The 16,918-nt window shown below is 39.6% G+C and overlaps 1 protein-coding gene across 13 annotated transcripts in view; it reads left to right on the top strand.

Annotated features, from left to right (window-relative positions):
- The first annotated feature begins 2,852 nt into the window (after positions 1 to 2,852).
- Positions 2,853 to 16,918, top strand: part of HACE1 (HECT domain and ankyrin repeat containing E3 ubiquitin protein ligase 1) — a 128,931-nt gene continuing 114,865 nt past the window's right edge. For 3 of the 13 annotated variants that reach the window (XM_003897956.3, XM_009205749.2, XM_009205752.4), the window contains exons 1-4: positions 2,853 to 3,561; positions 11,030 to 11,084; positions 12,396 to 12,485; positions 13,842 to 13,946. In XM_003897956.3, coding sequence (XP_003898005.1) covers positions 3,486 to 3,561; positions 11,030 to 11,084; positions 12,396 to 12,485; positions 13,842 to 13,946 — 326 coding nt within the window. In that variant the 5' untranslated portion in view covers positions 2,853 to 3,485. Of the gene's footprint in view, positions 3,562 to 3,623; positions 3,754 to 11,029; positions 11,085 to 11,844; positions 11,970 to 12,395; positions 12,486 to 12,852; positions 12,938 to 13,841; positions 13,947 to 16,918 lie in introns of those variants that run through there. The other 10 variants (XM_021937644.1, XM_021937643.1, XM_009205748.3 and 7 more) reach the window with 8 other exon arrangements.

Here is a 16,918-nt window from a genome sequence, read left to right as displayed (position 1 = left end):
CTGATAATAGATCTCTCTCTCTCTCTCTCTCTCTCTCTCTCTATATATATATATATATATATACACACACACATTCTACTGGTTCTGTTTCTCTAGAGAACCCTGATATATTGTTATATCACATTTATTTGGCTAATATTTTCTATGGTATCCTTTTTTCCATTTCCTTTTGGAAATGATGGTCCCTTAGAAACAGCAAATAGCTGTTTTGTTTGATCTTTTCAGATGTAAGAAATAAATCAGATCAAGTACAAATTGTGATCCAGGAGATTTTGAATCAGTGGTGAGAAGCTTGCCTTACTGCAGTTCCAGTACAGCTTATAAAGCATAAAGATGAAGTACTTTGATCTTTTTTCATGATTGGCTGTTATACATTAATTTTTTGGGGGCAACTATTTAAGCTGATTTGTCTATAGCTGATTGGCTTAGTTTCACTGACTCATGCTCACAAGGATGTAAACCTTGTGTTTTGTGTTTATTATTACAGATGGTATTTTGGGGAAATGAGGATGATGAGTTTTGGTTTGTGGTTATACACAGTTGGACTTGGGTATATCTAAACTGTGGCCTCCATTTTTATTTTTCTTTAATACACTATCTAAGACCTCTGTGTTTTAGAGTAAACATTGAGCTTACTCTGTTTATATTTTCTGTGACCATGGGTATATTTAGATTTATTTCTACCGTTACTTCATGTTTTGTTTTTATGACTATTTTTCTTTGCTTCCCACCCATTTCCTGCCTTTTGTTGAACAGATTGTTTTTCTCTTCTCCTTTCCTTAAAGCTTGGGAATCTTCAATAAAACCAATTTCCAGGAAGAAAAAAATACCAGATGTACAAAAAAGAAAGTTAAAACTGTCTGAACCCAGAATAACCTGTATTATCATTAGTGAAAAACTCTACGTTTTTGTTAATGGAACTTATGATACAAAGCATCCTTTTGAAATCTCTGCTTGATGTTTTTGGTGTTGGTGACAGGCGACAAAATCTTCTACTCTTTAGCTAATAATCATCTGTAAGAAGTTGTTTAGCTGTTTTGATGTTCTCCTGGGCAGCTTTCTTCTTGATGTGATAAGTTGCCCTGTCTAACACGGTAACCACAAGGCACATACAGCTATTTAACTTAATTAATTTCATTAATTGTACTTTAATACAAATTTAAAATTCAGTTGCACCAGCCACATTTCAAGCACCCTATAACCCCATTTGGTTAGTGGATGCTATTTTGGACATTGTAGATTATAGTGTATTTCTATCATTGTAGAAAGTTCTATTGGACAGGAGGTGATAAGCTGATAGTAGTGCTGCAGCTTTATATATTTTGAAGCAGAGCTATTTGGGAGACTGCATCATATTACAGAATTTGGAACTGACAATTTACATCAGCATTCTGTGATGTTCTTCCATTATCTTCTGTTCCTGTGGTGAAGAGTGACCAGCATGAGGTGCAATGCCCACCATGGAGGCTGCTGGGGGCTCCTGCCCCTGCCCACAAACTCCAGGCTTGGTCCTCACAGGACAGTGGAGCTTTATATAGAGCAACAGCCTAGACAGCAATGGTGATAACAGCAGCTGAGGGGCTGACTTCTGTACAGCAGTGGGAATCCTGACTTTCTGAATAGTGTAAGAGGCCAAGCAAGACTGGAACATTTTTAGTTGAAGCCAGATTGCAAACGGTTGAGCCTGGGCTAGACTGGTATTTCTTTCTTCCTTTCCTTTTTTTTTTGAAACAGGGTCTTGCTCTGTCAGCCAGGCTGGAGTACAATGGCAAGATCTCAGCTCACTGCAGCCTCCACCTCTCGGGTTCAAGCGATTCTCCTGCCTAAGCCTCCCGAGTAGCTGGGATTACAGAGGTGCTCCACCACACCTGGCTAAATTTTATATATATGTATTTTTTAGTAGAGACGAGGTTTCACCATGAAGACCAGGCTGGTCTCAAATTCCTGACCTCAAGTGTTCCGCCTGCCTTGGCCTCACAAAGTGCTGGGATTATAGGCATGAGCCACCGTGTCCAGCCTCTGGTATTCTTTTGAAACTTTGAGCTCTACCACCTTGTTGCCAGACTGATTTAGGTGTCATCTGATTAGGTGAAGACTACAGAGGTCTTTCCCGAGCCTGTGGCACCACTGGCACAAATGGTCACTAGCTGGAACTGATTTAGGACGGCACTGGCAGGGAAAACACAAGCCAACCACCACCTGCCCCTTCATATCCTGAATGGGCAGGTGAGACTCTCTCTCTCTTGGCCAGCCAACATACATCATCAACGTGCATGTGCCCATTCATTACAGGAACAGCTTTGCCTCTTTGAGGAAAGAGGAGCTGAAAAAGACAAGCCTTTTGCTTCTCCCTCACTCCAGCATCATCTTGGCACTGGTAATATATCCAAGATATTCATAGTCAGTGGCGTTAGCCAGGCTCATATTTACCGCTTTGATTGGGTTAATTTTTTTTCAAGTTCCAACTTCTGTTGTTTCAATTATCAAGTGTTCAACTTCTGTGCACAGCTTATGAATATGATTTTTCGCCACTGAGTTCATTTCTTACACAATGTAGGTATCCAAGTTTTTTGTAACTTACAAAGTCACATCCTTTGGATTTCCCACTAGGCTCTGTCATCACATTGACATTTTAGCATTGTACCAAATAAATGAAAAAATTTTTTCAGGTTGTTATCATCCACATCTTCCCCAGAGCTTTAACTTTGTGCCAGGTGCCTTGTTAAGTACAGGGATCAACACAGTTCCAAATTAAATGTCCCTGCCCTCGTAAAGTCGCCAGGCAGGAAAAACAACTAATTAAGCTATTGTCAAGTTATTTACAATGACGACAAAAGCATATTGTGCTTTTGAATTTGTTTGATTTTATTACTCTTTAAATTTGACATACGAAAATACCATACTTAAACAGTTCATGTACCTGGAACAAAGGCACTAATACAGTACTAGAGAGGTGGTGACGGATTTAAGAACAATTATGCCAATTTCCAATCTGTTTTACAGTAAAGTTACAGAATTGGAGGAAGCTGCTCCTGTACAACTTTGGAGGGTAGGAGGAGCAGGGCGTGACAATGCCTTTCTAGGGACTTAGGAATACGCTCAGTCGCTGCGTGGCTTCCCGCACACTCAGCCGCGCGCCCGCGTGGGCGTGGCCGGGGCGCCCCCAGCGTGACTCCGCCCAGGGCGCTCGGTTCCGCGAGCTGGAAACTACAGTTCCCAGAAGGCCGCGCGAGCCCAGGAGGGACGCGGCGGCGGTGGCAGCAGGAAAGGCGCGAGCCGAGGCGGCGGCGGGTGTCCCCTGGGTGGTCGGCCCCGCAGCAGCCGGGCCCCCGGACGCAGGACGTGGCCCCAGGTAGCCCTTGCACCTCAGTGCTGTAGCCAGGGCAAGCCCGCGCCTCCGCCTGCTGGACTGGCCCGGGCGAGATGTAGGGCGCTGGGCGCGGAGGCCGCCGGTGCGGCGGAGGATCGCGGAGGGCGCGCTGAGGATGGAGAGAGCGATGGAGCAACTCAACCGCCTTACGCGCTCTCTGCGCCGCGCGCGCACCGTGGAGTTGCCCGAGGGTGAGCGGGGTCGTGGGGCCGGGCTGTCCGCGGGGCTGGGGGCGGCCGGGGGAGGGGGCAGGAGCTCCGGACGCGTCAAGGTCGGGTGGAAAAACTAACCGAAAGCTGAGAAAACGCCCACTTTTACTTTCCAGAGCCGAGAGGCGGCCCCGGGCCCTGGACTCCCCTGGCCCGCCGCTCCCACCCCGGCAGGTGGGAGTTTGCGGGAGGAAACTGGGTTGGTGGGGGTTCCGCTGCCGGGAGGAGCGAGACAAAGGTCTCTCAACGTCTGTCGATTAGGGGTCTTGGCAAAGAGGCAGGAATACCAGCCAAAGACCCGAGACCCGGAGTCAGAAAATATAATTGCGGGTCATTTCACTGTCGCCGGGGATGGAGATGATGCAAAGATAATGTTTAAGCTGCATCGGGGGGCCAGGCGGGCTTTTATTTTTGTTATTTTTTAAAATGTGGGGCACAGCCTTGTTTTGATAACAGTAAGACAAAGGGTTGTCAACCATCAAACAGGTACTCTTAAAAGTACTGTGTGTGTAAACACAATACATTTTTCTTTAATATGCATGCCTGACTTCATTTATTCATCAGACTAGTATTGAGTGGGCTAGCTGGGAACTAGGACGCATCTGCAAATAGGGATAAGGCATGGTCCCTGAAGTTCAGGACTTTTAGTTCAGCGTTCCAGGGTTCCTTCAGAACAGGTAAAACTCTACGAATAACGAGAGAAAATAAACAGTTTTGTTTACAGCGTCAGGAATTCAGACGTTTTAATGGTGATGGGAGATAGCAGTGCTGCTTCTAAGAAGCTTTTGGCTCTTTATGCCCAAGTGAGAGAAGGGTTGGGAGGAGGTTATAGCTGGTGAATAGCTTTTTTCTTAATTGTAGTAGTTTATCTTATTTTTTCAAAACTCTCTTTGAATCGCTGCTGGGTGATTTGTAGGATAGGGAAGGGGACCTTGGCAACGGTCATGAAAGAAATGTGGGATTGGGTACTTCGGCGATAAGTTTCTTTCTTTTATAGAGATGAGGCCTCACTATGTTCCCCAGGCTGGTCTTGAACTCCTGGGCTCGAGCGATCCGCACCCTGCTCCGCCCCCCCACAAAGTGTTGGGATTACAGATGTGAGCCACCGCGCCTGGCCTGGGGATAATCTTCTTGAGAAAATGGTCTCTAGTTTCTATTTAGAATTCAGATTTTGATAACTAGATTCAAGCTTCAATTTTTTCTTTATTTCCTTTCCAAATTCCACATTTGAATCCATTTCTTCAGTGCTACTCTTACTTATTTTTCGTAGTCAAATTATTGGTATAGGTTGATGAAGACTACATGTATAATTTATATTGTATAGTTTGAATCTCGATATTTTTTACATAAATGTGATTTAGAAGACTCTGATAATGTTACTTGGTTTTAAAAGTAACGTAGTTTCATTGTAGAAAATTTGGAAAATAAAAATAGAAAAAGAAATGTCATTCCACCACCCAATTATAAGCAGTGTTACCATTGTTACTTCTTTCTCTTTCTCTCCGTAACAAGTTAACGTCATATTGCATATAGCCTTTTATTTTGTGTTTAGAAAACATCCCAAATGTTTTCTTTTTTTTTTTTTGAGACAGAGTCTCGCTCTGTTGCCCAGGCTGGAGTGCAGTGGCCCAATCTCGACTCACTGCAACAAGCTCCGCCTTCGGGGTTCACGCTATTCTTCCGCCTCAGCCTTCCGAGTAGCTGGGACTACAGGCGCCCATCACCACGCCCGGCTAATTTTTTGTATTTTTAGTAGAGGCGGGGGTTTCACCGTGTTGGCTAGGATGGTCTCGATCTCCTGACCTCGTGATCAGCCCGCCTCAGCCTCCCAAAGTGCTGGGATTACAGGCGTGAGCCTCCGTGACTGGCCCCCAATTTTTTTTTATATTCTTCAGTATGCTTAATGACTTCGGAATTTCCTAAGACGCACGTAACAAATGTTGAATCTAAATACTGTTTTTAAACTGATTTTATGAGAAACAGCTTTATATTTAAGACATAGTCTGTCTCTAAATACTTCCTTAGGGTTAATTCTCTCAAGAAGAATGTCTACAATACATTTCTAAAGCTCAACGTATCATTTTCTCAACTTACTTCTTGGAAAGTTCCACCAGCAGTCTGAGAGTGCCCAGAAACTAGAGTTTGATAAGTAAAAGTAAAACTTTCCCACATATAGGCAAAAATGGCATCTTGTTTGCATTTGCTTTTCTTTGATTATAATGAATTTGTTCATTTTGTTACTTGAATTTAATTTATCTTTGTCTCTAATTTCTGATGAGTATTTGAATTCTCTGAGCTTGGCTCTTTCAAGTATATCATTTCTACTGATACAAATCCACATTTGTGCTTACATTTTTGTGCTTACATTTTAAGGACTGAATGGAAAAGAAACTCTGAGATGTCTCTAAATTTAAAAAATAATCAGTTTTTGTTTTGTTTTGTTAGAATTCAATAATCAATAAGCATCTAATTATAACAAACTATTAAGCTTGTAAACTTTTTAGTCAGCTAGTACTCTAAAATTAACTTTGTTGCAAAGGTTGAAACTATAGATGTTTGATAAACTGAGTTGGATGCTGTGTTTCCTTGATAAAAACCTGAGTATTACCCTAAGTAATGGAGTACAGGTAGTTGAGTCACTCTAGGCAGGCCTAACACAGGAATATTCTTGAGAGAAAAAGAGGTGAAGAGTAAGAAATTACTTTAGGGATATGGATTCTTAGTAGTGTTTAAAAGGTGGAGGCCGGGTGCAGTGGCTCACGCCTGTAATCCCAGCACTTTGGGAGGCCGAGGTGGGTGGATCACCTGAGGTCAGGAGTGTGAGACCAGCTGGCTAACATGGTGAAACCTCGGCTCTGCTAAAAATATAAAAAATTAGCTGGACGTGGTGGCGGGTGACTATAATCCCAGCTACTCGGGAGGCTGAGGCAGAATTGCTTGAACCTGAGAGTTGGAGGTTGCAGTGAGCTGAGATCGCACCACTGCACTCCAGCCTAGACATCAGGAGTAAAACTGAGCCTCAAAAAAAATAAAAATAAATAAATAAATAAATAAATAAAATAAAAATAAATAAATAAAAGGAAGGTGTATGTTGTTAGTGTATGTAAAGTTTAAACTACTATATAGTGAATGCAGTTTGTTTAATAAAATAATACAATTTGAGCCCATTTTAGCATATGTGGTTAGGATAATTGTGTTTAAAAAAATTACTCCCATGTGATGGTTTGAAGAGAAATTGTATATAATTAATTGCTCTGAGCACTTTTTTTGGTAACAGTTGGGTTTTGAAACTGTAGTGATAAAAATGGCAAACATGTCTAATAAAGTGAGAGATTAAAGTTTTCTTGTCACCCTGAAGACTTTAATTATATACCTAATCCTGAAGGTGCCTTCAAGAATAGAGAAGGAAATATCTGGCAACAAATTTTATTCTGTCCTTTCTTAGTATAGTATTTCTTGGATAGTCTCCTTCTAGCACCACAGTTGTGGTTAGATTTATTTCTTCATACTTACCTGTTAATGTATGTGACCTATTTTTTCTTTGGGTTAGATGTGACTTAAATAAGATGTAAATCTAATTTTTATCTAAAAAATAAAAACCTTACAAATACAACCATTGTGAACCTTATTATGCTCACTAATGCTCACTTAAAATTATGCACTATCTTGATTTAAAATTTATCTTGATTTAAGTTTAAACCCACAAATAACAGTGTTTTTTGTGACTTTATTATGGAGTGACTTAATGGAAATTCTCATGGTTTAGAAATTCAGGTTTTTATTGGGACATGTATTATTATATGAACGATAAAGAATGTTGTCATGCCAAGGGAGGCTTAGTGTAGTATTTTCAACTCCTGGTGGTGACTCATTGGTAGTTTCTGAGAGCAATTAGTGGGTTGTAATCAGCATTTAAAAAAAGAAATATAAGATGATAAAACAGAGTCTATTTTACATATTAAGAATAGTATTCTGGCCAGGCGCAGTGGCTCACGCCTGTAATCCCAGCACTTTGGGAGGCCTAGATGGGTAGATCATGAGGTCAAGAGATCAAGACAATCCTGGCCAACATGGTGAAACGCTGTCTCTACTAAAAATACAAAAACAAAAAATAAAAATAAAAATTAGCTGGGCGTAGTGGCATGAGCCTGTAATTCCAGCTACTTGGGAGGCTGAGGCAGGAGAATCCCTTGAACCCGGGAGGTGGAGGTTGCAGTGAGCTGAGATTGCGTCACTGCACTCCAGCCTGGAGACAGAGCAAGACTCCATCTCCAAAAAAAAAAAGAATAGTATTCTATTGTGGACCTTCTGGTTATGTGGTGTATACTGGGTGCATTGTAGGATATATTATCTTTTTATTTTTTATTTTTTTTCCAAGACAGAGTCTTGCTCTGTTGCTCAGGCTGTAGTGCAGTGGCACGATCTTGGCTCATTGCAAGCTCTGCCGCCTGGGTTCACGCCATTTTCCTGGCTCAGCCTCTTGAGAGCTGGGACTACAGGTGCCCACCACCATACCTGGCTAATTTTTGTAGTTTTAGTAGAGATGGGGTTTCACTGTGTTAGCCAGGATGGTCTCGATCTCCTGACCTCATGATCCGCCCACCTCGGCCTCCCAAAGTGCTGGGATTAGAGGCATGAGCCACTGCGCCTGGCCAGGACATATTATTTGTAGAGGCTCTGGAGTCAGCCATTTAATGCCACTGTTACACAACTTGTTACTTAACTAGTACTTCAGTTTTCTCATTTGTAAAATGAGGATAATAGTACCTACTTCATAGGGTGGTTGTGAGGAGAAAAGCAATGATATATGCAAAGTGTTTAGAAAAGTGCCTTTAAGATAATGGTTCTTAAATGTTAGTTATTAATAAGATTTAGTATTTTACTTTTATAGTGAAAAAGTTGTTGCATCTGCATACTGAACTTGTGAATGTTGACAAGGACTAAATTGCTTTTCATGTGTACACTCACAGTAAAATAATGAACAAATATGTGAAGGAATATTGATAACTTTTTTCCATTGCCCCTATAAACAGCTCAGTTTATATTTCTAAACATATGAATTATGTTTTTCAAACACAATTATAATACCATTACTAGAGCCAATACAATTAACAGTAATTTTGTATTATCTTGAAATAAAATACCAAGTCCATATACAGTTTGTCCTCGTCTCAAAAATTGTCTCAAAAATGTCCTTTTACAGTTGTTTTTTTTTAAATCACTATCCAGATAAGGGCCACATATTACATATGGTTGATGTGTCTCTTAAGGCTCTTAATCTATGACAGTTCCTCCTTTTTAAAAAAGTGTTTTTTAAAGTAATTTTAAACTTACAGAAAACTTGCATGAATAGCACAGAGTTCCTCCCATGTAACTTTCACTCACCTTTCCCTAAGGTTAACATCTTGTACAACCATAGTACAGTTGTCAAAAATAAGAAATTAACATTTGTATATACTATTAACTATACTACAGAGTTTATTAAAATTTCTCCAGCTTTCCCACTAATGTCGTTTAAGGATCCAATTCAGGATACCACATTGCCTTTAGTTATGTTTCTTTAGTGTCCTCCAAACTGTGATAGTACTTTAGTTTTTCTTTGTGTTTAATGGTCCTGAGACTTTTAAAGAGGACCGATCAGGTGTTTTGTGGAGTTCCCTTTAATTTGGGCTTATCTGACATTTTCTCATGATTAGATTGAAGTTATGCATTTTTGGCAAGAACAGTAGTCCACCCTTATCTGCAAGCGTTGCTTTCCCAGGTTTCAGTTGCGAGAGGCACAGCACAATATTTTGAGAGAGAGGGAGAGAGACCACATTCACATAACTTTCATTATAGTATAGTGTTATAATTGTCCTATTTTATTATTTATTGTTGTTAATCTCTTACTGTGCCCACTTTATAAATTAAACTTTATCATGTACGGAAAAAAATGATATACATAGGGTTTGTTACTATCCACGGTTTTAGGCATTGACTCCGGGTCTTGGAATATAGCCGCTGTGGATAAGGGAGGACTGCTGTACTACAAAAGTGATGTGTCCTCAGTGGCTCCTATCGGGAACTATATGATATTGAATACATATTATTTTTGGTGATGTTACCCTTTGTCAGTTGATTAAGATAGTATCTGCTGGGTTCTTCACTATAAATTTTCTTTTTCCTTTGTAATTAGTCAATATTTTTGAGAGGTACTCGATACTATGTACATATCCTGTTTCTCCTTAAACTTTAACCTATTAACTGAGCATCAGCATTAACTTTTAAATGACTGAGTGGGGGTTATCAGGGTTTCGTCTTTGTAAATAATTTATTAAAAAACATAAACCTCCAAAATACATTGAATTGAGAAATGACCCTTAGTAATATATAAAAATCAATTCAAAACACTAGCTAAAATGTACGTAGGTATAATATGGCATCATAGATGTTGATTTTTAACCTTTTCTTTTGGGTCATGTTTTTGTGAACTTATTGTGTAAAGGGTCTCTCTTAGTCTGTTTTCTGCTGATATAACAATACCACAGACTGGATAATTTGTAAAGAAAACAAATATATTTCTCACAGTTCTGGAAGCTGGGAAGTCCAACAGCGTGGCACCAGCATCAAGTAAGAGTCATCCCATGGTGGAAGGCAGAAGGGTGAGAGAGGAAGGGCTAGAGGGAAGGGGACTGAACTTCACTATAACTAACCCACTCCTGGATTAAACAGAATTAATCCATTCATGAAAGAGGAGCCCTCATGGCTCAATTGCCTCACCAAAACCTCACCTCTTCACACTGCCGTAATAGCAACCACATTTCCAACACATGAACTTTTGGCAGATGCATTCAAACCATAGCACGTACGAGTAAAAATGTTGTAAGTAAAGTGATAAGTACAATGAAGACTTCAGTGCTCTTTCATAAAAGCTTCTAAACTAATTTCTTTTGTAATAATATTGACAAGAAGCCAGTATTGTATATATTTAGGGTTTTATAATTATTTTAGCATATATATTTAATATTCATATATATTTAAATTTCCCCCAAAGTACATGTAAGTATGATAAAACATGATGCCTGTAAATACCTCTTTGGAAGTAAAATAAATTTCAATTGTTAAAGCTACAGAAAGGTTTTTGGATGATGATGCACGGGCTACCATACTACACTTAGAGAATTGTTTTTTAGTGGATAATGGGACAAAACCTTCTGAAGAATCAGTCTTTAATTTTCCTTAGAAGCTAAGCTCTTCTGTGATGATGTAAAAGGGATAAGCAGTGGAGGGGGATGAAAGATTCTGCACTATCATAAATTCTGAAATACCTGTAGTATTCTGCATTATTCTTTCCTCCTTCTTCCTCTCCTTTTTGCTTTTTGTATAGAGTTAGAAAAATTCTAAACTAATCTTAAGTATCACCTTGGACAAAGTAGGGGATAAATGAACTCTTTCTGGTTTTTTTACTCAGATAATGAAACTGCTGTTTATACATTAATGCCAATGGTTATGGCTGATCAACACAGGTGAGTGCTTGTTTCAAAAATTTTTGCTTTTTAAGAAGCATACATTGTTCTAAATGTGTACTGCATTCCCACGTGCGTGCGCGCGCGCGCGCGCACACACACACACACACACACAGAGTTTGGGCATAGATGTTATCCTGGGGCAAGTTATTTAACTTTTCTGTTATAATTTTGTGTGTGTGAAATAAGGAATATGATTTTCCAAGATCTATATGAGCTGTAAAATTTTATGGTGAGAGATTTTCTTAATGAATATTGAGATATTAAGTATTTGGTTGGTCACTGACATAGAAAAATACATTGTGATGATTTCTTTTGGAGGTCACTACTGATCTTTATAGCAAAAGATTACGGCTGAGGGACAACTTAGTTCCCTTATGTGCTACTTACTTTTATGTTCCTTTTATTGATGTAGTGTTGACACGCTCTTACAGGGCTATATATGAAATACAATTGTTTGGGTTTGTGAGGGGGTCTTTAGACTTAACACCAGTCAGCTCTGCCATGGCTAGCCACTGGATTTTTTGATATAGTAAGAATGTAAAGATAAACTATTTTGAAACAAGTTAAAAATTTTTTAAAAAATTTCCTACCTGGTATAGTTAAAAAATGTTTTTTGTCTGATTTTCTTTATTTGGTCAAAATTAATATAGCTAGGCTCAACTTTTGGCAAGGGGAGGAGCCAGGCCTACACCGTTTGTTTCTCAAGAATCTAAGGAAAGCTAAAGCCAACTTACTCTGTTGTGTATCCTAAGAGCAGGTAACATAGGACTATCCAAGTGGCAGATGAGGAAACCTTCAGCACCAGCTTATTGGCCAAGGCATTTGGTTTTTGGATGATACTGTGCTGGCTAACATACTACGAGAATAGTGCAGTATTTTGTGGTAGGTGTGGGACAAAACCTGAAGAATCAGTAAGAGTAGCTAGGCTGGGCGGGGTGGCTCACGCCTGTAATCCCAGCACTTTGGGAGGCTGAGGCGGGCGGATCACGAGTTCAAGAGATAGAGACCATCCTGGCCAACTTGATGAAACCCCCTCTCTACTAAAAATACAAAAATTAGCCAGGCGTAGTGGCACGCGCCGGTAGTCCCGGCTACTCGGGAGGCTGGGGCAGGAGAATTGGTTGAACCAGGGAGGTAGAGGTTGCAGTGAGCCAAGATCTCGCCACTGTACTCCAGCCTGGTGACAGAGCAAGACTCTGTCTCAAAAAACACACAGGCAAACAGAGTAGCTAAAGAGCTGTTAACTTGATTTATTATGTTTTTAAAAACTTTTTTTACACATTGATTCCTCTTTTTATTTTTGCACAGGTCTGTTTCTGAACTACTATCAAATTCAAAATTTGATGTCAATTATGCGTTCGGACGTGTGAAAAGAAGCTTGCTTCACATTGCAGCAAAGTAAGACTAAAGATATTTTGAGTTAAACTCTGATCTAGAGCAAGGATCAGTAAGCTTTGAACAGCGTTGTCAGATAATATTTGTGGGGAGAGATGAGAACAGACAGCTGAGTGTTGTTTATCCTGTTTGAGGGCGTGGTGTGCTATCTGTTCTCTCTCTAAACTGTTAACTTTGGGATTGTATGTAAATCTCATGTCCTTCTTGCCTTAGCTTGTTTTATACCAGATCACAGTAGGTTAGACATGGAGATTGTCTTTCCTGGATATACTTAATGGTGCAGTTCACCAAAATTGTCTTTTTATCCCAGCAATATGATATTTTATATGTGTCTGCAGATGAAGTAATTGGCTTTATATTTTTTACATAGGTGGGAGAATGATTTTTATCTACAGTCTCCTAGTATGTAATCAATCAGTTAACTAACTGGTACCTATCCTCTTTTCAGGATTTAGGTAGGTATGTTGAAATTAATTGTTCATGAATAATTTGGCTTATGAAAGGCCAGAAAGTTGAAAGTACCATATGGTTTCTTAGAAGTATTTGAATTTCTCAAATACTTTATAATTTTCATAGTAGAATGGACCATCTTGAAAATAGAGAATGTTTACTATTCGTGTCAGAAGTTAAATCAAATTACAAATTACAGGTAAAAATAATGTGTTTAAAAGGCCATGCACAGGGGCTCACACCTGTAATCCCACACTTTTGGGAGTGGCTCACGCCTGTCGATCTTGAGGTCAGGGCATCGAGACCATCCTGGCTAACATGGTGAAACCCCGTCTCTACTAAAAATACAAAAAAAATTAGCTAGGAACCTGTAGTCCCAGTTACTCGGGAGGCTGAGGCAGGAAAATGGTGTGAACCTGGGAGGTGGAGCTTGCAGTGAGCCGAGATCGAGCCACTGCACTCCAGCCTGGGTGACAGAGCGAGACTCTGTATCAAGAAAGAAAAAAAAATGTGTTTTAAGGCTGGGCATGGTGGCTCACACCGGTGAACCCAGCACTTTGGGAGGCCGAGGTAGGAGGATTGCTTGAGTTCAGGAGTTTGAAATTAGCTTGGGCAACATAATGAGGCCTCTTCTCTAAGGGAAAAAAAAAATTACCAAATTGTGGTGGCTCATGCTTGTAAGTCCCAGTTACTTGGGAGGCTGAGGTGGGAGGATTGCTTGAGCCAAGGAGGTCAAGGCTGCAGTGAACTGTGATGGCGCCACTGCACTTCAGCATGGGCGACAGAGTGAGACTGTCTGAAAAACAAAAAGAAAATTGTGTGTAATAGAATATTTTGTTTTTTAATTAAAGTATATGAAGTATGGCTGTATGTTGAATGTATCTGAACTGTCTTTTAATATTGTTTTAGTTGTGGATCGGTGGAATGCTTGGTTTTGCTGTTAAAGAAAGGAGCAAATCCTAACTATCAAGATATTTCAGGCTGTACACCCCTTCATCTGGCAGCAAGAAATGGGTAACTATTTAGTTTTCTTAAGTGGTTTAAGTTGTATTATCAGTTATTCAAGTCACTTTGCCTGGGTTTGATGATTCATCCCGCACCCCCAATATTTACCTTGGGAAAAACTGCAATAATGATGTGTATATTTTATTTTCTATAATTTTTTTTGTCTCTCGAAGATATTTTTGATGATACTGTTCTTCTTGATAGTGGATCTTGGGTCATTATATTCAGTTTTAAAATAGCTATCATATTTAGTAATTCATTAGATTGCTCCCTGATTTTCTTCTTGGAAATATATGTGGAAGCTCATTATTACTTGTATTATAGTGACATTGTATTTTCTGAAAAGCATAATTTTCATCTCTATTTTAGTGTGCTTTTTTTCTGCTAATCTTTTGCCACTCCTAACTCTGTGGCTCATTTTGCAAATTGCTTGTTTAGTTAATTTTATTAATGGAATTGTACACAGACTTAATATATTGTACACAGTTTATTTGTAATTGTTTCTGGATAAGCTGTACCAGAGTAATCTTCCTAGATACTAGGGTAGTTTACTCCTTTTAGTGCTAACATTAGTTTTTATTTAGTCTGAGAAATCAGACAAAAATGATTGGAATTATGTTTAAAACGAAAATAAGTAGTTTTTGATTCAGGACTTGAAGAACTTATATTTTATAAACTTTCTTTTTTTTTTTTTTTTTGAGATGGAGTCTCACTCTGTCGCCAGGCTGGAGTGCAGTGGTGCAATCTCGGCTCACTGCAACCTCTGTCTCCTAGGTTCAAGCGATTCTCCTGCCTCAGTCTCCTGAGTAGCTGGGATTACAGGCACGCGCCACCACACCCAGCTAATTTTTGTATTTTTAGTAGAGATGGGGTTTCACCATGTTGGCCAGGATGGTCTCGATCTCCTGACCTCAGGTGATCCGCCCACTTCGGCCTCCCAAAGTGCTGGGATTACAGGCATGAGCCACTGCATCCAGCTGAAACCCTTTCAAACACTGTAAAACTTCTTTATGGAGTCCAGGCCTGTATAATCCCAGCCTTTTGGGAGGCCAGGGCGGGCAGATCATCTGAGGTCAGGAGTTTGAGACCAGTCTGACCAACTTTTGAGTTGAGACAGTGGTGAAACCCTGTCTCTACTAAAAAATACAAAATTAGCCAGGCTTGGTGGCGCATGCCTGTAATCTTAGCTACTTAGGAGGCCGAGGCATGAAAATTGCTTGAGCCTGGAGGCTGAGGCATGAGAATCGCTTAAGTGCCCGGGAGAGCTAGGTTGCAGTGAGTGGAGATTGTGCCATTGCATTCCAGCCTGGACAACAGGGGGAAACTCTGTCTCAAAACAACAACAACAAAAAACCCAAAAAAACTTCTCTGTGGACACGGTGTACAAATACATGGTGTCTTTTTTTTCTTTTTTTAATTACTCTTGAAGATATTTTTGTTTCGTATTCTTAACTGTGCTTCTAGATATTTGAGTTGACTGCCTAATAAGATGGATATGGGAGCTAAAATTGTCCATTACATCAATCTGAGGCCAAATTTTTGCATATAAAGATTAAAATAGAACAAAAAAGGCAGCTATAGTGATGCCTAGGTTGGACAGGGGAAAGGCGTAGTCTGTTGACCCTTTCTGATCTGCCGTATTTCCTGATTTAGCATGTGAGCCAGTTTAATTGTCCACTGTTCTCATAGGTAACAATGTACTGATTAAACAGTTGTTTTTGTAATTAGCCATGTTAGGTATCTTGTAGTGTGTCACACCCAAGGTCATAGAGTAAATCATTCATTCCCTTGCTGAATTGATCTCAGGTCTAGGTACATTATCCCAAGTGTTGATAGGTATTGATAAAGGTCTTGAAAAGGTTACATGTAGAAAAATATCTTAGTACTGTGTTTCAACAACCGTGTTAATGAAAGGAGAGATTAGTGCAGAGCAGGGATAAAAACTCTGCTGTCATTTCAGTAGGCAACTGAGTCTTAAGACTTCAGTGTGAGGAGCAAGAAATAGGTCTTAGACTTGAAAGACAGGATGTTCTTGGTCTGCTGAAAAGAATTTTCATGTACCGTTTTTCAGAAACAAAGTGGCATAGAGAAAATATAGTTTTGATCACTCTGTCAACAGTGATTGAAGACCATTACATTTTAAAAGTGAAGGAATATGGCAGATATTAAATGATTCACATAGCCATTCAGCAAGAAGAAAAGGAATAAAAAGAATTGATGACCCTCTCTTTAATTTGGATGCCTTTCTGTTTCTATAAAGATGACTCTTGACATTTGATACTTAAATATTTTGGTTTTTATTATTTATTGAGTGGAAGCCTTGTACAACTTAGAGGTGCTCAATGTTTGCTAAGTGACTTGAGTACTTCCTGTAGTAGCTGATGTTTTCAGAAATAGCTTTTTACTATAATTTCTTTATGAGTTCACATTTATCCATACTGAAGTAGAAGTCGTAGTAGAGTTCTTCCCATTTTGTTGGTTCATCTGCGTTTTGGGGCCAGCTTTTTGTTTTGTTCCCTCAGCTGTCATCAGATGGCTGCTGTATTTCTCTTGACCTGCTTTAGCATTTTTCTCTTTGCCATTAGTGCTGTATTGGATTGTCCTCCTTTCCAAAAGAAGCCCCATTAAGCTTCCACAGAGCACTTGGGTGACTGGTCCCTGTGTAATTTTGGTTGCCATAAGCTCCCTATAATTGGTGCAATATCTGAGCAGGAATATAGTTGCTTCTTTGTACAGGGGGATTCAGCATTGTTCATGCTTATGTGAGAATGTTAAAAGGAGAGGCTTTGAAATTATTATGTGTTCTTAGGTTGTGTTTTAGTCAGATTTGAAAGAAGACTTTATTTTTTAGGTGATTATGAGCTCATAAAGGGTAGGGCCCATTTGTTACATAATATTTTAGTTCTGTTAGCAAAATAGCCACTTATTTATTGGATTGATTTGACTTATTCAGATCCTGGAAAATAGTAATAATGATTGTT

This window comes from Papio anubis, chromosome 6 (assembly GCF_008728515.1).
Source record: "Papio anubis isolate 15944 chromosome 6, Panubis1.0, whole genome shotgun sequence".
In the NCBI taxonomy this organism is placed as follows: domain Eukaryota; kingdom Metazoa; phylum Chordata; class Mammalia; order Primates; family Cercopithecidae; genus Papio; species Papio anubis.
Note: the sequence above shows the minus strand (reverse complement) of the source record. Positions and strands in the feature narration are given on the sequence as shown.